Source organism: Diabrotica undecimpunctata, chromosome 3, assembly GCF_040954645.1.
Source record: "Diabrotica undecimpunctata isolate CICGRU chromosome 3, icDiaUnde3, whole genome shotgun sequence".
Lineage (NCBI taxonomy): Eukaryota > Metazoa > Arthropoda > Insecta > Coleoptera > Chrysomelidae > Diabrotica > Diabrotica undecimpunctata.
Window position 1 is genome coordinate 126,913,140 of NC_092805.1, and position 24,347 is coordinate 126,937,486.

At 31.7% G+C, this 24,347-nt stretch overlaps 2 protein-coding genes and 1 long non-coding RNA gene across 4 annotated transcripts; 1 reads left to right on the forward strand and 2 right to left on the reverse strand.

The window, feature by feature from the left end:
- Positions 1–2,841: 2,841 nt before the first annotated feature.
- Psf2 (DNA replication complex GINS protein PSF2-like protein) lies at positions 2,842–15,246 on the reverse strand. 2 transcript variants are annotated; one of them, XM_072526889.1, is made up of 4 exons: positions 14,891–15,246; positions 7,593–7,863; positions 7,405–7,533; positions 2,842–2,962 (listed from the first exon to the last, which is right to left on the reverse strand). In XM_072526889.1, exons 1-3 carry the CDS (start codon positions 15,133–15,135, stop codon positions 7,450–7,452), a joined length of 600 nt encoding a protein of 199 aa, XP_072382990.1. In that variant the 5' UTR covers positions 15,136–15,246; the 3' UTR covers positions 2,842–2,962; positions 7,405–7,449. The 2 variants fall into 2 exon arrangements, with proteins under 2 accessions (XP_072382990.1, XP_072382989.1); XM_072526888.1 differs by having other exon boundaries at positions 2,842–7,533; positions 14,891–15,245.
- A 307-nt stretch (positions 15,247–15,553) lies between these two features.
- LOC140437383 (zinc finger transcription factor family protein 17-like) lies at positions 15,554–18,602 on the forward strand. Its single transcript, XM_072526887.1, has 5 exons — positions 15,554–16,014; positions 16,074–16,190; positions 16,244–16,484; positions 16,548–16,681; positions 16,759–18,602. The coding sequence occupies exons 1-4, from the start codon at positions 15,771–15,773 to the stop codon at positions 16,633–16,635; spliced, it is 690 nt and encodes a 229-aa protein (XP_072382988.1). The 5' UTR covers positions 15,554–15,770; the 3' UTR covers positions 16,636–16,681; positions 16,759–18,602.
- A 997-nt stretch (positions 18,603–19,599) lies between these two features.
- On the reverse strand, positions 19,600–24,160 carry LOC140437386 (uncharacterized). The gene is made up of 3 exons (XR_011950369.1): positions 23,793–24,160; positions 22,407–22,472; positions 19,600–19,758 (listed from the first exon to the last, which is right to left on the reverse strand). It is a non-coding gene; the product is annotated as an uncharacterized lncRNA (long non-coding RNA).
- Between the last annotated feature and the right edge of the window lie 187 nt (positions 24,161–24,347).

The window sequence follows — 24,347 nt, forward strand, 5'->3', positions numbered from 1 at the left end:
TGTAAATGATTTAAAACAATTAAATATTAATGTTTTTTCATTAACTGTTAGAGGACCAATTTTTCGGCGTTTACACGGCACTTCCAAATTTTCCATAACACTAGTATACACAATAAACTGCACCTTGCAACTGAAGTACCTACTTTTAGTGAACTGTTAAGAATTTTGAATACGCCACTTGGACCTTCCTATATACAAAATGGAAAAACCCACTATCACATTTTCTGTGGAATAAGTTTAGAAGGTAATTATCTAGTCAATTACTGTCGTAGATTCCTGGAATTAAAGAATTAAATGTTTGATTGTTGAAACCCTTACTTCGTGGAATGCACTCATTTCAGATAAAATAAAACGTTTTATTTTATCTAAAGAATTAAACTTTATTTTGCAAATAGGCAAAGAATTAAACTTTATTTTGCAAATAGATAAAATAAAACGTTTTATTTTATCTAAAGAATTAAACTTTATTTTGCAAATAGGTAGGTACTTATTAAACTTTTATTGGTTATATATAACCAATAAAATAAACATCTTACATTTCTTGCAAATCCATTAGTACCTGTTAACCTCCCATCACTCCGACACTGGCAACTTTATTTAGGGATTAGTAACCCTCACAACTATTGTATTCTATTCTGCTCCAACCTTTATACCTGGTGGTCATACTCAATTTAAAATTGTTTTCCTATATACTTCTGTAAACTTGTTGACAAATATCTGTTTTTCATTGAGTCACCCGTATCAACAGTTTAGGGATTTGCATACATAATTTATTGTTTTATTACTCTCTCATACATAAAAATACACTATAGCAGCATACTACGTAGTAACACAAGGGCTTTCAAATAAGGTCTTACATGCCATATGACATGCGTTTTATGGTTCAGCAAATAGTTTGGAAGGGGCAATCTTCAGACACGCACTGTAAATGCCCATGCCTTAGCGTTTGTTACACCCAGAGGGGGGATATTTGAGGGTTAAACCGCCTTTATATGCTCCACCAGGGTATATAAAGTAAAAAAAATTACCACTTTAAATATGTAGAATATCATAATTATCGTATAAATACACAATATTTAATAATATTTTTCATTATATTTTGATATAGATACCTAATATTAGGCTCATGATAAGAGTAGACAGAACGAGTCTATTGCGAGTAGCATCCGCCTACAGGACTGTATCTGCGGCGACCTTGTGGACTATCACGGGTTGTGTTCTTCTGCATGTATTAGCTGTAGAAAGGACACATATCTATGAGAGAAGAGAGCATTTGACAAAAGCCAGAAAAAAAAAAGAAGAGATAGAAAGATGGCAAGAAGAGTGGAACAACACGGAAGATGTTGCCCGGTGGATCAAGATGCTGAGCCCGAGCCTAAGGAACTGTGTAGATTGTCTGTTTTAGAGAGTATCTTTATAGGTTCAGAAAGACAGATACAGATAAATGCCTATACTGCGAATTTTCCGACACTGCTACTCACACAATGCTGGAGTGTAATAGATGTACAGTTAGGAGAAACAGAATGTATAGAGAAATAGGCATGAACCCAGTGACTGTAAGAGAGATCATCGTGAAGATGACGGGAAGTAAAGAGACATATAATAGTGTTCACAATTACATCCGAACAGTAATTAAAAACAAAGAAGAAGAGAAACACCGACGACAGAAATAAGATCTAGATAAGAGAAGGGAGTGTTTCAAAAATGTCGTCAGCCTTACAGCGGCCATCCCCCTTTCAGAGTACGTCAACTGCGCGGTAGTCAAGTAAGAGAGGTTAGTTTTAGTTGGTAAACAAGATAACAGATACCTGAATTTTGGCACTGCTATCTTTAGTACTTTAAATTAAACTAAAACCCAAATGGAGGTACCGAACCAAACCCCCCCAGGAAAATTCTAGGTAGTGAAGTTTCGTAGCCGCCTAGAACACCCGAATATAGTCCCTTAGATTTTTATTTCTGGGAGCATATAAAAAATTAAATAATCGTCAAGCAATACGGTAGCAAATAGTAAATACCGCTAATTTTATTGTCAATCAGCCAAACATATGTTTAAAAGCAGATCGTTTAACGAAAGAATTAATAAGCTAGTTGAGGTAAATGGGCGTCACATTGAACATTTAAGGTTTAGTTAAAATGTGTTTTTGTATATTTTCGAATTATTACATGTTCTTTTATTTAGATTATAACAAAATGGTTCTTTTCAGAACCACAATTGGTTTGTAAATGTTGAATTCATCTATTTCGTTACAAGTAAAGAGTATATTATTAGCCAACATAAGAATTATTAAGTTTTATTTACTTAATTTCATTTAATTGGTATTTAATTTTACGTAATTATGTGTAACTTGATTTAATTTTTTTAAATTCTATTTACCTTTATTTAATTTATTTAATGATTTTAATTCATTTTATTTAGTTTTAATTTTAGTTTATTTTGGTAAAATATTGACGTTTTTTATACGTTTTTTTATTTTTATAGTAAGTGTATATGTGTATCTTACTCAATGACGTATAGTAAATATATATTATACGTCATTGATCTTTTCTTACAATAAAATTACAGTAACCTATATTTTTAGCAATTTTGCGAAAAAATTAATTACTGTGAAATAGTAAAATTTCAGATTAAGAATATTTGAATCATCAATTTGTAGAATGAATTAGCAATAAATCAACCGTATGGTTTCAAAAACAAAATATGAAGAAATGTCAGATGTTGGTAGTTCAGATTTCTACCTAGGTGGCGTAGTTACCTTACTGGACAAACAGTGTGACTTGTCATTCTAGCTCTTTATATAGATAGATTCCAGTGGTAGGTGTATAATAAGAATAATGCATATATAAAGAATATTCATCAAATTTTTAATAATTAATACAGTAAAACTATAAAAAAATTGTATATTATATAGTGTGATTCTTTGGGAGTTCCAGACTGCCACTTATCGAACTGTTATCGAACACCCTGTAACATTGTAACTAATTTTATATCCTGAACCTCAAAGTTGCCTACAATTTTTATTACAAACTTTTATTGATATCTATTATTATAGCGGATATATTGAACTTTATCACACTAATCAATCACCCATTTAATAAAGTTAAGAAATTTTTAAGTACGTGTTTTGAATCACCTTGTATATTAAATATTGTATCCACAAAATATTGAGTTTCATCAAAAATGACTATACTAAAAAATTGTAGTGAACAAAATGTTTGGTATTTTAGTATTTTTAAAGTATGGGTATCAAATCGGACACTGTTTCACAATAAAATTGGTCATATCTCGTAGAATACTCCGTTTAAGGTAGCATGTTTTTATATTGGGAGAATTCTCAATCTCAAGGGCTGTTCTATCGAAATGCGCAATAATAGACAGGATGTTATATTTAAAATAATGAAGTTTTAGTCAACTTCCGGTATAACCGGAAATAGTAGGAGGCTCTAAATATTTTAGATTAATTGGGCATATCTAAAAACCCTAATCCTAAATTTTGAGATATTAATTATGTACATATACAAATGAAAGACCACGGGAAAGAACGATCAGGGTCCATTTTTAGTTGGAATTTAGAAATTGGCGCCATATTTAAGCTTTTTTTGGAAAGAACCCACGCATGGTTTCACGATCAATCAAGTTCCGACGACTTTCTAACTAAACGTAGATTGTCGTTGGCGTCTGTATATATCAGTTCTATTCTGATATGGCCAGTAGCGCACCTAGAATTTCCCTCTGGGAGGGGGGGTTTGGTTGGTCACCGAAATTTTTAAAATCCTTAAAGTCCTTAAAATGTGTGAGTAACAGTGACGGAATAGAGTCCTGGGGGGAGGGTTAACCCCCAAAACCCCCCTGGGTGCGCCACTGGTTATGGCTAAGCGAACCGCTGTTGTTTCGCAGTTTTCACTAATTTGTTGTTGAGTAAATTTAGAATGCCAAGTGATCTTAGTGAAAGAACCACACGAGGTTAAAAAACGGAGAAAAACCGACAAAATAAGTGGGGTAATGAAAAAATTACGTGCCATTACTTACGAGGTCGGAGAAGACTACAAATTCCTTTGAACGAATGACAACAATTCATTACTCATTTTGATGAGTTAGGGGACTACAATGCTCAAAACAAATATTTAACAGGTCTTGGCACGGTTGTACCTGTTGGTAGACGGAGAAGCCGAAATCCTGAAGCTGAAACAAGTTTTATTCAATGTTGCTATAGTTATACGAGTTCGGATAAATGTGAGTGGCTCTTTACAAGATACTGTTGTTTGGTATAAAGCATTTATGTCTCTACACAGCATCACTAATCGCCGTGTTCAAACCATAAAGAAAAATTTACTTGATGAAGAAAACAAAAAATCATTGACAACAACACTGCAGACACTAGTTCGTGAGAAGACGATCGATCCATTTACGAAAAGTAAGCAGTTTTACTCCCCGAAAAAAAAAATATAGACAAGAATCACGAAAAAGGAGACAATGGAAGCCATAACAATAGATTACCAAAAAAACCTCCCCACTCCCAATATCTCAACATATGATGTTTACTATCGTAGTCAGTATCGTATCAAGTTGCATGATTTATTGCACCTAACTCAATTCCTGACAAAACCCTGAAGCGCATTCCTTTTACCAAGGACTAGTTTCCCATGCTTGTACGAATGAAGGTAGTGATGTGGAATTTGTCGACGTTCCACCACTCGACATTTAACGCGCAAAATAAATCAAGAGTCCAGCTCCTTAATTAAAAATTTAAAGATTTCAAGCACATATATAATCAGCAAACTATTTTTCTTTCATTTGCGTATTAAAAAGTCTTATAGTAATAAACTGATAATAATTAAAAATGTTGTATTTAATTTTCCTAAACAAAAATAAACAACTTTAAAATTCGATTTGTACAAAATGAGACTCTGGTCGTTCTTTCTCGTGGCCCTTTAAATATATATATACACATATAGGATATTCTGAAACTCTCCTGTAACACAGGAACCACAGGTAGAAGACATAAATCTATGTCAATTTACCCTAATACTTTAATCAAAAATGCTTCTTCAGGAAAATAGAGCCCTTAGAAGACGGCTCCTTAAAGTCAATTATTTCCTAATATCTCAAGAAATCAGAAAAGTTCGAACTTGGTACAACGATTATTAAGTCAGTGCAGTGGTGGCAAATCAACCAATGCAAATAAGATTTCTTTATTGCCAATACAAACCGTCTACTTGAAGGAGGACAACCTATATTATGGTCTAAAAAAATTTTACTCTTAAATTTAGGGCATGTTTTATGTCAACTGTGAAAACTATGACGTATTTTTAAACGATAATGTGCTTTTGTTTGAATCAAGTACTGTTTTCTAAAAAAATACTTGTTTCTCGCATAAAATCATGTTTAAATTTTGTAAACTGACAAGTTGGAGTTAAAAAACAATAAAATCAAAGTACCAAAAGTAAAATTAGTGTCAAACTATTATAGCTTTTGGGGTTATTTTTGAAACATAAATTAAGTAATATTTAATCAAAATGGTTAATTTAGTAGGCGGGAAAGTTCAATGTACTGCTCAAGCACCGGAATGAAGATATACAGACAAATTTCCAAACAGAAGGCATCCTAGTCGTTCGATGATTATACCCCTTCATCAAAGATTAACAGGTTCCATAATTCCTAAAAATACTGACATTGGTAGACACTGTGTTACAGAGGAGTATGATGACGATATGTTCACCCTTTCCAATTTCAAAAAGTGCATGCGATGTTTGATCGTGATTTTTCCCTGCCTGTATTGATTTTGTAAATTGGTTGTGGAACAAGAAGAATGTGGATACAAGAGATGGAATTTTAACTTACACAATGCACACTATTATGTCTATATTGCTGACAATCCTCATTCAATAAAGGTGGCAAAACAAAAAAATAGTATAAATATCGTTCGGTGTAATCGGTAATCACCTACTAGGACCTGTTCAATTACCCGGCCGTTTAACAGGACAGGATTACGTTAATTTTATAGAAAATGTTCCACCTGATTTAATTAATAATGTTCTGCTAATGATCCGATGAGTTGAAATGAAAATGTTACAGTGGATGTTGGGTAAAAGACTAGAAGTAGAGGATCAGGAATGACTTGATTGGGGAAAGAGCTGGGGTGACTACAGTCTCAAAAAATATTCAAGAACAAAGACTCATGAACACTTCAAGAAGAAGGTCATGACAGACGTAGAAATGAAGACTATGTGGGATGCAGTATAGAGCTGTTAGAAGTTGATGGAAGGAGAGGTAGAGGAAAATCAAGGAGAAGATGGAAGGACTGTATAACAGAACTTGTAGCTTGTGTTTTTACAAGATGGTTTCCCGGCTCAACAGTGGATTGGAATTTCAAGAGAGGTAATTCAATAAATTAGCCTCCAAGATCTCCAAATTGTAACTCTTGTTAAATGTTTGTATTTGGGGATACTTAAAATCGTTGATTTATGTGTCAATAGACGAAACTCGTAACCAACTTTGGGTAAGAATTGAAGACGCATTTAACGAAATCAAGAATAGCCATGGACTTTGTGCTAGAATGAGACAGTATTTACAGGAAATAATATGATTTCTGTATTGTTTGTTTTGTGTGAAATAAATAAAAGTTTAATACATTTATAAGATTCAAGATCATAATTAAAAAATATATATAGAACAAATTTATTACTTAGTTAAAGCAAAAAATAACAACAAATTAATGCCTGAATTTATTGATTGGTTGATTGATAATTACAAAGTAATTAAACCAGAAAATTTTTTCAAATCATTTTTAGAAACTAGAAGCATAAATTTTATTGACAAAACTCATCTCTGATTTGCCAATGATATCGTCCTAATAAGTAAGTGGCAGTATTCTTGAATTAAGAGACATGTTAAAATAACTAAATGCTGTCTTCAAAAAATGTTGGACTGAACATGGAAATGTCAACGACAAAAGTGATGGGGAACGACTATAAGCGCATATAAATAGATGAGACAAAATTTAAAAATGTAGAAGAATATGTATATTTAGAGCATATTATTAAAATAGGCAAAGCAAATCAGCCGAGATAAGATAAAGAATAAAACTAGATCGAGCAGCATTAGGAGAAATGAAGTATATACTTGCAAATAATAATATCCCTATAAATCTTAAGAGATCTTAAGTTTATGATGCTTGTATATCACCAGTATTAAACTATGGCTTCGAAACAATGGCTGTAACAAAAAGTCTTGGCAAGCTCAAACCAGATACGACAACTAAACTGGCATACTGGTGACGATCAAGACAGACAAAACGTAGCGTCGGAAGACCCCAGAAGAGAAGGAGATAGAGAAGAAGAGGTTAAATCAACATACAATCACATTATCTATCTGTGGTTTCTGTATATGTATAAAATTTACCATACCTTAGCTATCACATTACAAATTTTCTATGTACAACATAAATAACATTAAGATGTAAAATTAAAAGATGTAGATTTCCTTAAATATGATGATAAATTTGACGAGTTTTGGGAGGCTTTCAGTCTTCTGCTCTAAAAAAATAAAAAATATTTTAAAAGCATATTTAAAAAAAAAACATTATTATACTTACTGATTTAATTCTGTATAATTGATCTAAAGCATGTGGAAGTATTGGTCTCATTGAATTAATTTCCATAACTGTTAAATTATCTACAGCAGCATAAAATTCACTATTTTTCACCAACTTTGTCACCGAAGATCTAATTTTTGACATTCTGATATCCCATATATCTTTTATAACAGTTCTTACTTCATCTGCTCTAGGAATATCATCAAATGCACAATCTAAAAGCACTTTTGCTTCTACCATATAATGGTCACTTGGCATTTTTGTGAAATTTCTAAAAAAAATTAAAGATGATGTATATTTGTATTAACAATAGAAATCTGGCAGCTGTAGCTCAGTGGCTATGTTGCTGACTTAACAAGTTAGATTTGTTAAGGTTAGATTTGTGGCCCTGACACCAATAAATTTTTCAATTTCTAATTTTACTGAGCCATTACTGTGTTCTGGAGGACACGTAAGTGATCGTTAAGTCATATTAGGCACATTTGCGTGACCTAAAAACCTTAACACTAGACCAAAGCCAGAACGCCAGAAGCATACTTTACTATGGGGTATAACTGTAAACTGTAGCTCAGAATTTTATTTCACAAACATACTAGAGGATAAGTCAATAGGTTATATAGAACAGGGCTTCCCAAACTGTGCGTCGCGACGCCCTGGGGCGTCGCTGCGTTGTCCCAGGGGCGTCGCGTGTCAGCGCGGACTTTTAATACAGAAAATAATTTATTTGGTTTTAAATGAGTATAAAATATATGTATTAATAAATAAATCAAATAAAATATATAACATCATGTCGATAGACCCTTGAATTATCCGAAATTATTCAAAAAATCGTTCAATCCGAAAATTATCCGATGGTCCACGAAATTATCCGAAATCGGATATTAAAAGGCAAACCTTTGGGTTATACTTTAATACATAAATGATTGATTTTTTAGTTTTAAATAAAAGTAAAATCATCAATTCAAAATTTTTATAATCGAGTTATAGTTATCATTTATGAATAGTTTAGATTGAAGTGAAAAGTTTTTATAGTTTTTAATCTTCCGAATAGTAAGGAGTAATAAATTGTAAGCTGTTGAGGCTAGATGATATGCAAATCTTGCATGTACATTTTTATTAGACTTAGGTATTCTCAACAATTCAGTTGTTATACTACGTGTTAAAATGTAACTAATGTATGAAAGTACCGTGATCTTATATTACAAATAATATTCCTTCCATAAAGTAGATTTTTTTATTTCATAACTTGCTATATAGAGCATTTTTTATCTTTTAGTTGCCACAAGGTATATAGTTAAACAACGAAAATGAAAATAAAAACGAAAATTTCACACATAAACTTAAGATCAGTTGAACGAATAGTCAGGGAAGGTCGGGTAACAGATAAAGCTTGCACGAGCAGAAATATGTTCAATTCTCCGTCTACAAAAAAGCACAGAGTTTCCAAACTAAAAATGGATGTAGTTGGCAAAGGCTTGTTACATCGATTTATAATAAACTTCCATATTCAGGAGAAAATGCTACCGGCAATTAAAAGATTGCATCAAAAAATTGTGGAAGAATTACAGTACACCGGAATATTTAGTACACATATTATGGAGCAATATGACTGGGCCAGAAACCCTTTCCTGTCATCCACGCCATCGTCACTTTCAACAGAGAAAGAAGAACAGACAGAATTGTCCTGTGATTCCAGCCTAAAGCTTCAATATGACAAGGATAAACTGTTTGAATTTTGGAGCTCACTTTCTCATGAATATGATGTCATGAGCACTGCTGCATTAAAGGTTTTATTACCATTTGCGACTTCGTTCTTATGTGAAACGTGCTTTTCTGCAGTTGCAGTAATTAAAAACAAATACAGGTCAGAAATAAACTTAGATAAAGAAATGAGAGAGGGAATTTCTAAACTGGAGCTGCGGTTCCATAAGCTGTGCTTAAAAAAGCAAGCACATCCCTCACATTAACCAGCCAGTTACATAAATAAATATCCCTTTTCATTGTTATGCCTCTGTTTTGATTTTGTTCTTAATTTCTAATAAAAAAATATAAATGTTCAAATAGTGTTTTTGTTATAACTATAACGTGTTACTAGGCTAGTACTAAAATTGGTAAGTATTATTAAGTAGTTTATTTTATATGGTCGCCTGAGTGAATATTCAGAGGAGCCTCTGTTTTGATTTTGTTCTTAATTTCTAATAAAAAATATAAATGTTCAAATAGTGTTTTTGTTATAACTATAACCTGTTACTAGGCTAGTACTAAAATTGGTAAGTATTATTAAGTAGTTTATTTTATATGGTCGCCTGAGTGAATATTTAGAGGAGCTTCTTGGCGAATATCAAAGTGGTTTTAGGCCTGGTCGATCAACAACAGACCAGATCTTTGTGCTAAGGCAAATACTGGAAAAAACCAATGAATTCAATATCGACACATACCATCTTTTCGTAGATTTTAAATCAGCCTATGATAGTGCCCTAAGAAATAAATTGTATGAAGCCATGGATGAATTCCACATCCCCGATAAACTGATAAGATTGGTTAAGGCTACAATGTGTAAAGTTGTTTGCAAAGTCGAAATACACGGCGAACAATCACAGGCATTTGAAACGCATGTTGGGCTGCGACACGGAGATGCGCTGGCGTGTCTCCTTTTCAACATAGCTTTGGAAAAGGCGGTCAGGGATGCCCAAATAGACAGCAGAGGAAACATTTTTAATAAATCATCCCAAATTTTGGCATATGCAGATGATGTTGATCTAGTTGGCTGCACAACACGCAAGCTAGAAGTATACCACCTTGTCAAACGCCTCAAAAAATATGGGCCTGCAAGTAAATGAAAATAAAACTAAGATAATGGCATCAACATCCAACAATAGAGCCAGAAACATCGGCCACCAATTCACGGTTGATAATTCTACCTTTGAAGTGGTGGACAAATTCACATACTTAGGCTCCCTGATCACCAAAGAGAACGTCATGACGGAAGAAATCAAGCGAAGAATAATCCTAGCAAACAAATGCTACTTTGGACTGAGTAGGCAAATGAGAAGCAGAAACTTAAGCCAAAAAACAAAAATAACCATATACAAAACCCTTATACAACCAGTGTTGACATATGGGTCGGAGACATGGACCATTTCCAAGGCAGATGAAAATCTCCTGCTTATATTTGAACGAAGGATCCTGAGAAGAATATTTGGTGGCATCTGTGAAAATGGAGTTTGGAGAAGGAGGTACAACTACGAGATATATCACAGATATAAACATATATTTGATGGTAAAGACGTAGTATCCTTTATAAAAATAGGAAGACTAAGATGGGCAGGACATCTGGCAAGATCACAACAGAACAACCCTCCTAGAAGAATCCTTATGTCACAACCTGTGGGAAGTAGAAATAGGGGTAGACCAAAACTCAGATGGAGGGATGGTGTAGATGAGGATTATAGACAAATAGGCGCAGCAACCTCGCAACAGTTGGCAATGGATAGAACTGACTGGCGTAATAGACTTGGGAAGGTCGAGGCTCTTTTATAGGGCTGTAGCACCAATGATGATGATGATTATTGGGGGTTGGGTTGAGGCGGCGTGGCAAAAAAATAGCAAAGTCCCAAGGGCGTCACATTACAAATAAGTTTGAGAAGCCCTGATATAGAAGATGTCAGTAAGTGATTTGACAAAGTATAGCAAGAAGGGCTCATTCACAAAATTAGCCAATAGAAAGTTCAGGATTCATATGGGACACACCAACCATTCTGCGAACCATGCTCAGAATATGTGCTGATGACACAGAAATAGCAGCAAGAATCTCTGGATCCAAACCTAGTGAGAAGATGTCAACAAGATGATCTAAATCAGTTGGAAGATTGAAGCAACAACCTCCTCACGTCCAGACTGCCAAGTGAGGATGTTCAACACACAGATAGAATGGTCCAACCAAACAAAATATTTAGGAGTGCTAACAGAAAAAAAAATGACATACCCACCACAAGTCAACAGTACTATCATTAAGAGCAAGACATTAAGAAGCATGCTAAGATCTCTTATTGGAAAAATAACAAGTTAAACCTGAAAACGAAGTTAAAATTGGCAAACAACATTATCATATCAGCCATAATATATGGATTAGCGGTTTGGAGCTAAACCTGTAAAACCAACAGGAAGAAGATCTAAGTAGCCCAAAACCACATTATAGGGAAAGCTGTGAACATCCTTATATATGTATCCAAAAGGTTCAAATACAGAGAAATCAAAGAGGTAAGGATCCTAGATTAAATGAATGAAAAAGTATATGGAATTTTCAACAAACTAAGAAATCTACTGAATGAAAGTCTAAGGAACTTGACAAACTACAATTAAAACAGACAGGTAAGGCACAGAAGACCTAGACACCAACTAGTAGTATATCAACCTGAAGAGTGAAGAGAGAAACATGTAGAAGTAGTCACATATTAGTAAATAGGATTCTATGTGTTGGCATTGCACTGGACCTGGCAAGTGAAGTCGCTAGAATAGGTTAGTTAAAAAATAAGATAGGTAAGTTTAGAAGAAAAAAAAAAATACAAAAACACATACATGATGCATGTGAAGGTACTATACACCTATGAATGTATGCTGCATCCCCTAGGTTAAATACTACTTCACACCATTTAACTTTTTTGAGTTCTGAGTTTTAGATCATCCAAAAATGGACAGCAATTTTTTCATGGGAATATACAATAATTGGGATTCCTGAGCATTGAGGCCAGGCACGTTTAGGCACAAGCTTGCCAGAACCTCCGGATGGTAATGAGGTAAGCAAAAGTGCGGAGAGCCAGAGACCAAGTTCAATTGCTCACTGGACAGTCATACATTTGGAGAATAGATAATTCTAGAGGATTCACAAAAAGAAACATAAACAAGAGAGAAAGGCACATAATGCCACTTCTACTAAAGCTGTATCACCACAGAAAGGCCGCTAGGGTGCTCCATTTACCTGGGCATCCAAAGTTAAAAGCAAGTACAGCCACCCCAATGAGTGGTAGCTTAGGGTTCAGGGAGGTATTGTCTCCATGAGGTGTGATCTTTGGACTAGAACACCTTACTCTGGAAATCTTTTGTCCCCTGGAGAAGTGATTTACTTTGTCATGTGTGTGTGCAGACAATAAGTTGCAAGTGTATTACCATTCATCACACACTTATGAAATATATTTTTTCAACATTTCACTCATATACTTAATGAAATAAAACTAGCATATTGTAAATTACTCATAAATTTTGGTTTTTGGAGATAAAAATTCTGAGAAGTTACTCCAACTTATTTTTAAAACACACCATAGTTAAAAAAGAAACTATAATAAGATTAAACTAAAATCTGCATAAACTCTGAAACAGGAAAGTTATTCATGTGAATACTATGGGTAGTACAGTAGACTCCCTCTATAACGAGAACTGAAATGGCAGACTAATTACCTCGTTATAAGCCGATCCCGTTATATCAGACAACAATAATAATCAGTGCATACATATAAATATGTAGTTTTTTAAAACAATAACTTCCTATAGTAAAGCCATTTGGAGCAATATAAGATGCTAACAAATATTGTTTGAATGGCGTTTTTGAAAAAGAGTTGTTTACTTTTATTGTCAATGATATATGTTAAAACAAAAAATCTGTATTCTGTACATCTGTATAAAGCGTATTTCCAAGGATAACATAAATTATTGCTTCTGCAATTGGAAGAAGCCTGTCATTTTTGATTGCTTTAAATTGTCCAGTATCATTCTATCTATCATATTTTCTAAGATGTGAAACATTTGTATTTATTGTAAAGAAGTTTATTGCGGGTGGCAGTTAAGTTTATTGCAGGGCAGTTAAAACGGGTATTTATTTATAACCACGGCCGGGTCAAAAACGTAAAAAAACACGTTTCTCGATCTTATTTTCCCTCGTTATAACCAAATTTGACTTGCTATAGAGGGTTACAGTTCAATAGAAATTTCACGGGACATCTAATATACCTCGTTATAAGCGAAACCTTGTAATAACTGTGTTCGTTACAGAGGGAGTATACTGTATATGTCTCTACTTATGTTTTCTAATGCATCCTTGCAGTATTTTCTATTGTTGTATCTGGCCAAAATCTAACCTAAGATAAAAATTATATTTTGTTTAATGTACTTATTACTGTAGATTATTTTTTATCATAATTTGATATCAAAAACCTAATTAAATGCATAGATTATTTACAGCAGAGAAGAAACTCATTAAGTCAATATTTTGCATTTTTTTATTTTTACTGGAATTAATATACAATTGTAGGAAAAATATGTATAAAGACACCAAAAGATTATTTTTTGTCTAGTAATATAACCATAGTTGAAAAATCAATGTTTATTACTAAGAAGACATAAAACACAACACTTCTTTTTACATGACAATTTTTCAAAATGAAATATATTTACTTAATGAGTTTTTACACCAAACCCATGATTTGGTATCATCTGTGAGAAGGATAGGTATGTTGGGAAGGAGGTACAATAGTGAAATATATCATCATCATCATTACTGGCTCGACAACCCTTTTTGGGTCTTGGCCTGTTCCAGGATTCTTCTCCATTCTGATCTGTTTCATGCTTTTTTTCTCCAGTTTTTTATTGTTAAGGTTGTTATATCATTTTCTATTTGTTCTAAGTATCTCAGTTTTGGTCTTCCTCTTGTTCTTTTTCCTACTGGCATCTGTTTGAATATTTTGTTTGGTATTTTGCCTTCTTCCGTTCTTTCTACATGTCCTATCCAATGCAGCCATCCTATTTTAATGAATGTTATAATATCCGGATCCTGGTATATTTTGTATAGTTCAGTGAAATATATATCAAATAAAAATATGTATTAGGGGAAAGACACTATCTTTCATAAACATAGGAAGACTGCAAATGGACAATCATAATAGAACAACCCTTCCAAATGAATCATTCTTTACACTAAATCATTTTGAGTGTGCTGGAGATTAAGATATAAACTTAATTTTACTTAAGAAACCTCAATTTATAATGAATACTGCCATTTACAATATTCCACTTCAAAATCAAAGTGTCAGATACAATCTACATGTTCATGTACCAAACAAATAAAGGATAATATAGGAATACTAGAAATCCATTTCAATGTTCTGGAATTGATATAACACTCTTATTGAAATAATCAAATGGATTATGAACTACAGGAATTATAAAATAGGGACTGAGAAATTGTAAAGAAATCAACCCATGACTTCATACAAGTTAAGCTTTTTATAACTTAAGTTCAATCTTACGCTGACTGTTTTTCATCCTCTTTTATTTCTTCTAACTTTTCCACAGTCATCCAATCTGGAGGCTGAATTTTGCACCTCTGTTGTTGTTTTAATGTCACTGCCATCCAAAGGGGTACCCTAGTTGGAATGCTAGCTCGAAATGGTCCTACATCACCAGTTATTAGGTGAATGACAGCATTATTAAACGTAGGTATTATTGTAATATACTCCTTTTCAGCTAAAAATTCTATTTCTTCTGGATCCATTGTTTTTCTAATTTACAAAATATATTCCCGCTATTTATTCCACTAATTAATATGTCAAACATGGATCATAGATCTGCGTCATATCTAGTTATTTTCATTCCTACAGAGTACTACAGACAGATTTGACAATGACGTATACTATATATATTATACTTCATGACGACTGGTTTATAAATTTATACACTTTATTAAATTTTATTAAATAAATAAATATTTTTTATTTAATAAAGAATTACATATTCCATAACAACACCGCGTCGTTCTTCATTTTCGTACATGTATCATAATAATATTCGATTAAAAAAATTGATTCTCTAATTGTGGCACTTTATTTTTTGAAATAATTAGACTTTCTTTAGTATAAAGTATTATATATATTAATTATTAATATTATTTATATTACTAATGTAAAGTTTGTTTACACAATGTTCGAAAAAATGGCTGACACTATTTTTTAGGAGCGGCTAAATGTAGCAGACGAATCCAACGTTGCCAAGTTGGCTAGTCACAGAGATTAGCATAACCATAGATACAGTATAGAAAAGATCTTTAAAAGATTACAAAGTATATCAATTCATCAATTCTTTATTTTTTTGGTTTATCGTTTATGTGTTTTTTTTCGGTTGAAGATAATTATGGTTGTAATGTGCAAAGAATGTTCAAAAGTTTATTCAAGCCAGAGTAATCTGAATAGACATTTAAAGGAAATTCATGGCTTAAATGCACAAATAATATTTTATGATAAAAATGTGACATCGTTTAAGTGTTTAGAGGGATGCAATATTTCTTTTAGGCTACGACTAGAATTAGTACGGCACCTAGAGGATTGTCATAATTTTAAAATGGAACGAAAGATGTACGAATTCTCTACAATTGAAGGTCAGTATGAATCCATTTACTTTCTAAATATCATTGGGTACTTACATTATTTTTTTTAGACTTTCAGATTTGGTTAAGAAACTTTCAAAGTGTTTCCAACGCAGAATACATTTGTCCTCGTGGTTTAGTTTTTTCAGTTTCCGTTAAAGATGTATATTATGATTGTAGTAGATCAGGTATTCTTGTAAACAAAATAATATTTTTGGTTTGTTTATTTTTAATTTTGCAGGAAAAAGTCGTGAAGTTTCCCACATTCGGAAAAGAACGAAGAAGTGTCAAGGATCTAAGAAAATTAATGTTGCTTGTACTAGTCAGATCAAACTTATAAAGAATGAAACTAATTCTAGAGTAAAGGCAATCTTTGATAAGACACATTATGGTCATAGCGTTGATATTCAACATTTGTCAATACCAAAGGTAGAAAGAGCCAACATCGCACAAAAGTTAAATAGTGGTGTAAGTGTAACAAGGTAAACTATTTTATTAAATTATTATGTATATGAAGTTAATTGCATACACTTATTATTTTTTAGAATTCTTGATAATAACAGAAATAATTTTAATGATGAAAAACTAAAGCGTATAGATTTGCTTACCAAAAAAGATATACACAATATTTAAAACGCATTTAATATACAAATTCAGGATGGAGTTAGACATGTTCAAGGTACTTTATATTTAGAAGTTTTTATGAAATTTAATTATTCTGCTGACATCAACTAAAAATATATTCGTTTGTTACAGATGCGGTTAGTATTGATATGTATGTACAAGAATGCATGAATTTAGACATTATCCAGTTCTATTATATAAAGCACAAGGTGAAGTGGATGAAAACTCTTTCTTAAAAAAAGATGATTTCTGCGTTATACTTATGAATGTATCACAACAAAAAATGTTATTGCAGTTCAGCAATAATATAGTGGCTATTGATAGTACACACGGTTTAAATGCTTACGATTTCGAATTAACAACTCTTGTAGTTGTCGATGAGTGGGGTGAAGGGTTTCCTGGTGCAGTTTATTAACAAATAGAAAAGACACTCTTATATTTGAACTATTTTTTCAAACAATTAAAAATAAAATAGGAGTCTTAACACCAAATGTATTTATGACAGATATAACGCATATTTTCTATAATGCTTGGAGGTCAATTATGGGTGAAGTTAATATGCAATTGTATTGTGCATGGCACGTAGACAGAGCTTGGCAATTGAATATGTCCAAAATTAGTAATTTAGAAAAAAGAAAAATAGTATACCAGTCTTTAAAAATTTTACATACTGTAACAGATAAAGAAGAATTTCAGAAACTGTTATCAAATTTTATCGAGCAAACATTTGAAGACGGAGAAACAATAAATTTTGGTGAATATTTCTTGAATACTTATGCTAGAAATTTTCAACTATGGGCTTATTCATACCGTCAAAATGCAGGAATTAATATAAACATGAGATTAGAGAGCATGCATAAAATTATAAAATATGTGTATTTAGATGGTAAAAAGGTTAGACAAAGGACTTGATGCACTTAATAAATTCATTAGAGATAAAGTTGTTGTAATGTTGTAAGCGAATCTTAAAAAAAGTAAAAGGAAAAAATTCATCACATATACAGCTTATCAACAAAAGACATAGAACTGCAATAAAAGAAATTAATCAAATTAAAATAATTGAAAATATAAATAGTAGTAATATGTGGTATGTATCAGAATTAGGCAGTACTACTTACAGTAAGTATAAAAAGTTATGAAGTGGCAAAAAATGGAGAACCATGCTGTCACCTAACATGCTCTGAATGCCATGTATGTATTCATTCGTTTAGTTGTAATTGTATAGATTTTTCTATAAAACATACAATATGTAAACACATACATAGTGTTGCTTCAACTTTAAGACAGAAGTTGCTTGAACGAAATATAAATTTAGGTAGTAGTGACAATGATGATATTGTAGAAATTATAGACCATTTAAAAACGCTGTCACAAAATAATGATAATATTACTGACAATATTCAACAGTTGAGAAAACATGCTACAATAGAAGTTTCTAAACTACAACACAATCTAGAATTAATTGAAAATGCAGACAATTTAAAACATGTTGTATGAAAGAAATGAAAATACTATGGTTGAATGTAACCTAAATACAATCAAAAAGTTTTCACCTACAACAATTATTAATGTAGAGCATCAAAATAAAAAAATTAAAAAGCAGCTAACATTTTATTCCACGAAAAAAAAAGAAACAAGTTATGAATTCTAAAGATATATAAGCAAACCCACTGTAAAATAAATTGTAAATATAAAAGAATGTATACTTGGACAATCTCAATTTATTTCACGAAGTACTGAAAATGATCATAATTATTTTTAAGTTTACATTGACGTTGTCGAATATTTTAAAAATAGTGAAATACAAATCTTTCTTTTTTTTTGCAATATATTAAATTAACACGAACTTTTGCAATTTCACGATCGATATATTTTGTATACTGTATGTAGATATAAATAAACTTATTTTTTACCATTGTTTTCTTTTAATTCCTAATACAGAGTGATTGATAACTTACTAAAATAATTCACTTGTTTTTGTCATATTTAGTACGCGAAACACAAATTGTTCCTTATTATAATATTTTATCTTTACAAACAACATTCAAAATTTCAACAAAATAATTCACTTGTTTTTGTCATATTTAGTACGCGAAACACAAATTGTTCCTTATTATAATATTTTATCTTTACAAACAACATTCAAAATTTCAACAAGTAATTAAAATAATCAGTTTCAACTTCTCATTTATTTCTTAAAAAATATAACTGTGTGAATGTTCTCCTATATTAACAAATAATTAGCATCAGACGATTAAAAATATCTTAATTATAAGCAACTTATTCGCTAAATATGCGAGTAAGTTTATTGGTTTACCACTGATATCAGAAACTTCAATCCTAAATTTTGAAATTCGCGCTATTCTTTTTCTAGCCAACTTGGCAACGTTGGATTCGTATGCTACATTTAGCCGCTCCTCTATTTTTTGATGAAAAGTCCTATGAAGGATGAAGGACAACCACACGATAACCACAAACTACTAATTTGTACTCTGGCAACGTTGACTTGTACTCATATTCCATAGTATATACCCCCCCTAGTAAGGTAAGTGCCGGAGAAAAAGTGGGGAGAGAGTTTCTAGCGCCAAATAAGTTCGGAATCGGGAACTAAAAATTTAGCGGCAAATTCAAAATGTAGGTTCTGAATTTAAGGCGGGAAATTCAAAAAGGATATACTGAATTTTAGGCGGGAAATTCAAAAAATAAATTTCTGAATTTTAGGCGGGAAATTCAAAATGTTCCGAATATTATATAGAAAACAAATATAGTCATAAAATAATAAATAAAAACTTATTCTATGCCAAAATATATTCTCTGTCCAAAAATGTAGTATACACTTATGCAATTTTGTATACCATAAATGTATAACATATCAGATAGAGACATATGTTTTGGCACAGGAAAAGTTTTTATTTATTATTTTGTGACTATATCTGTTTTCCATTACATTAAAACATCAACATAAAAAACAGATATTCTTAAAAATTTATTTATTTCTGTAATTTATAAAATTTGAGGAATCACAGAGATATAATAAATTATAAAGATCGTCATCACTGCCATTGTGGTGGTCTTCACCTGTATCCACGAAACTAGGCTCCATTCTGAACTTAACCATCTATTCACTGCAACCTGCAAAATGATATATGGAATTACACACAAGCAGCAACCGAAATAAGTAAGCCCTACCTGCGGAGACTTGCATACCCATATGGACATTCAGGCATACAATTCATTGAGGTGAGAAAGATTGGTCCTAGTAAATTAGGGACCACTCCTTCGAGCCCCAATGCTCCCCAGGCTTTCCTCACCTTCCCCCCCATACCACGCTGATGTGCTATGGGAGGCTAGTTTCATCTCTATATTTACTGAATAGTGCAGAGCAGCATGAGGCTCTTTAGTCTTGCTATGCTATTTGTATGTTTGTGTGTATATATATATATATATATATATATATATATATATATATATATATATATACGAAGTAACAAGAAGTCTAGAGACCTCTCTCTGATAGTAAATTAGGTGAACCGCAAATTCAAAGCCTCTTACTAGAGACCTTTAATGACGCTAGAAGTACATTTTTACTTCAACATGCATCTACGATTCACCTTTGAAAATTACTATCTTTTTCGCTCTTTACGTAGAGAAAGACGTTTAAATGAAAGTAAAAGATTGCATTTCATTTCAATCGGAACTCCACCATTGCTCTACACGTGTTTCGAGTTATTCAACTCATCATCAGGAGCACTTGTGGAAGTTCAACTGAAATGAAATGCAGTCTAGTATTTGGTTATTATAACCAAAATAACAAGCCAGGTACGCTAGCAGCGACATCTATACGAAGTAACAAGAAGTCCAGAGACCTCTCTCTGATAGTAAATTAGGTGAACCGCAAATTCAAATAAAAATGTACTTCTAGCGTCATTAAAGGTCTCTAGTAAGAGGCTTTGAATTTGCGGTTCACCTAATTTACTATCAGAGAGAGGTCTCTGGACTTCTTGTTACTTCGTATAGATGTCGCTGCTAGCGTACCTGGCTTGTTATTTTGGTTATAATAACCAAATACTAGACTGCATTTCATTTCAGTTGAACTTCCACAAGTGCTCCTGATGATGAGTTGAATAACTCGAAACACGTGTAGAGCAATGGTGGAGTTCCGATTGAAATGAAATGCAATCTTTTACTTTCATATATATATATATATATATATATATATATATATATATATATATATATATATATATATATATATATATATATATATATATATATATATATATATATATATATATATATATATATATATATATATATATATATATATATATATATATATATATATATATATATATATATATATATATATATATATATATATATATATATATATATATATATATATGTGTGTGTGTGTGTGTATATGTTAGAGATTTATTATGTATCTAATGTATTTTACACACAAACATATATAAATAAAAAATAAACTATGTTTATGAGTAAAATATGTGCCCATGTATAATTAAAGTAAAATATGTACCTATGTACTACAATGGCGAGTGAAATATCTCATTCATTTACAATTAAAATGTTTTGAAAACCTTTGTAAACAAAGAGTAAGTAACATTCTTTCCAGAACTTACATCAAAGGAGAATTTTTAAATACACAGTGTTCACAAATTATATGCAATTTCTTTGAATTTCATGAATTTGTAACTAAGTATAATTAAAGTAAAATATGTAACTATGTATAATAAAAGGAAAATATGTGATTATGTATAATTAAAGTAAAATATGTAACTATGTACTACAATGGGGAGCGAGACAAGGACATAGCATTTCTCCCAAACTGTTCACCCTTGTTCTATAAGACAAGGTAGATACAGATGAAAGCAATTGTGAAAGACCTAGATTCAGGAGCAGATGGAAAATGTTTGATGATGAAGATATATGTAAAACAATAAAAAGAATTTTAAAGATTCCATATGAGTCCAGTAAATAGAAAACACAATTTTATTTGTTTACAACAAAATGGAAATATGAAACTGTAAACAAGAATGAATAACATACAAATTGTACAGTTTTATACTGGAAATAATTTAATTACACTTATGACCTGTACTTACAAAATTGTTTTCTCCTACTTTCATATTTTCTGTGAGCTACTAATTTCATAGGATCTATCATAGTGTAGTCTGGTTTATTTTTAAGTAAGTTAATAAACTTCTGGTCTCTGCCATTTACAATTGCATTTACACTTTTACACCACATATACAGAGAAAGTCTAACAATAAATTTACATATATTTATACCTGTATTTGAATGGATTTTACAGTTGAATGGTGAAAAATTTAAACAATTCAATTTCAATGAAATCTGTATCCTCTTTCTTTACTCTAAATAACATATTATATTTACATTGCTCACAGGAAACCTTCAATACTTTCTTTGCTACATATCCTGCAACATAGGTTACAGTACACCTTCCCACCTGAGTTCTCATAACATTTGAAACTGAAAGAGGAAGTGAAACATTCACTTCAGGTGCCAAAGGTTTACAACCTGGTAATACCTCACCTGTTAAAAAAAAACCTAATGCATCTAATGCTCCCTCACTAACATCATTTTCACAATTGCTTTCAGGTGAATGAAAAGATATAAAATTATTTATAAGCAAAGCTTTGAAAGTGGTTATAGCATCTGGCACACTTACTGAATGAAAAATGTAAAGACATATTTTTATAATATATTACCAAAGAATATAGAATATTTGATATTACCATGTACGTCAATAAACCTTATAGTTTGAGTTTCTTCTTCTTCAATATCTGCTGCATTCTGAGAGCCTGAAATTTAAATACAATATTTTAACAGAACATAACCAATAAATAAATCTGTTGGACTAATAAATAAACAAGTACTATGGTCTGTTTTTTAACCAGGAGGAGTAATTCAAATTTTCCGCGCCGTAATGCTTGTTTGTAATTGGTCCAACCGCAGGCAAGTTTACTCCACTAAATTATGTGGAGTGTGTAGTGTCTCCAACATTTTGACACTAATGACATTTGTGAAATTTTAAAATTCAAAATTTATATCGACGATTTTTTGTGTTCTCTGCGTTATTCCTTACATTTTTAGATATTTCGTTTGTATTTATATAAAAAGAACTATTTAGCGATATATTAGTGTTATTAAGATAACAATATGGATTCGATGCCAAGTACTAGTGGTAATTATTCCTCTCCACTTAAAAAACGCCGTGTAGATTTGGGTCATTTATCTTCAAATGAGAAACAATGGATTATAACCATGTATAAACAAATCAAAATTGATAATTCTGGAATGAAAATAACAGCCACGGTAGCAAAAATAAAACAGGCAACAGGTTAGTTTTGCAGAATAGTTATTGTTAAAATCAAGACTTACTAAAGTTTTAGCTTGTATTAGAATATGAGCAGACTGGAACAGTAATATTGTAAAATTCCATTGGATTTTAGATATCATTTTATCACGAATATATCGCTTTCGTATACGTTCCGGACGATTTTCTTCTACAATGTGATAAATAAACTCTAAAAATTCTTCAACTTCTTCATAACAGTCCAACATTTTTTTATTGTAATTAGAAATACTAAATAATATATATTGGAAGTTAATTCGAAAAATTATTATTCAAACAAAGTTATGACAAAGAAATGACAAAAACAAAGAATCAACGTGTGAAGGTGTCCGATACTGATTACTGGATTACCGCAAGGCCGAGATAATCAACAAAAAAAGAAGATGTATTTGGTAACTTTTCTAGTAACTTTCTTGGGTGTGAATCTGTCTTTTTAGTTTACTCCTCCTGGTTAAAAAACAGAGTATAGATATCTTGATCTTTATCATCATCAGAAATGAACCCAAATAATATGTTGCCCAGAAGGCCCATCAAAATTTATAATAATTAACTACAATTAATATTCATAATACTTATATTAAAAATCAAAGTCATATTTGCGGAATACAATTAAGTACAATTAGATTTATAAGTTTTGATGATTTTAAAATATATAAGTAAGATTCATATGATAGGATTAACATTAATTTAAACAATAACAGTTTAAACATACAAAATATTATTTAATTTAAGTTTGCTAACAAACATTTGCTATGAGGTAGCTTACCTATTGCTGGTAAAAATCAAACTTTATCTTCGTCTGTAAAATGTCTAGAGCAAACACGAAATTTATTGTAAACAGTAAGAGGTGTATAATTGTTTAATACTCCTCTCTTAATTACTTTCAACCATTCCAACGTGTCCATTTCATTTTTCGGATTTGGAAAACGAAATCTACTGCTTGTGTGGTCCTTACAACCAGGAACACAACATGGTTGGCTTTTTCTTTTCTTTTATTTTGTTCCATTTTAACGATCAACAATCATCAACAATCAATAAGATGATTACAACAAAGACAAAACAAAACAAAATTCAACTTGCAATATTTCAATGGTGTACAATACAAATAATACAATACGTACAATACCAACACCAACAGACCAACACAACACCAACCTTCATTCTTCAACTTCAATTCTTCCACGGCACATGCGTCTCATACCCCCACCTAGAGTGACTGTAGCGCCGCCGCCATTACGTACGACTGGAATCGTCCAAACAAACTTCCCCGCTGCCCTATCTCTCTTGCACTACTATTTCTTTTTATGTACTATGTCATATT

Bases quoted from the DNA above. Each gene is read 5' to 3' on its own strand.
- Psf2 (XM_072526889.1), bottom strand. From the start codon at position 15,135: ATGGATCCAGAAGAAATAGAATTTTTAGCTGAAAAGGAGTATATTACA. The intron at 7,864-14,890 runs GTAAGATTGAAC...AATTTTTTTTAG, and splicing joins GAGGATGAAAAACAGTCAGC to AAATTTCACAAAAATGCCAA. The intron at 7,534-7,592 runs GTAAGTATAATA...TTATTTTTTTAG, and splicing joins AATTATACAGAATTAAATCA to AGCAGAAGACTGAAAGCCTC.
- LOC140437383 (XM_072526887.1), top strand. From the start codon at position 15,771: ATGGTTGTAATGTGCAAAGAATGTTCAAAAGTTTATTCAAGCCAGAGT. The intron at 16,015-16,073 runs GTCAGTATGAAT...TATTTTTTTTAG, and splicing joins CGAATTCTCTACAATTGAAG to ACTTTCAGATTTGGTTAAGA. The intron at 16,485-16,547 runs GTAAACTATTTT...ATTATTTTTTAG, and splicing joins AGTGGTGTAAGTGTAACAAG to AATTCTTGATAATAACAGAA.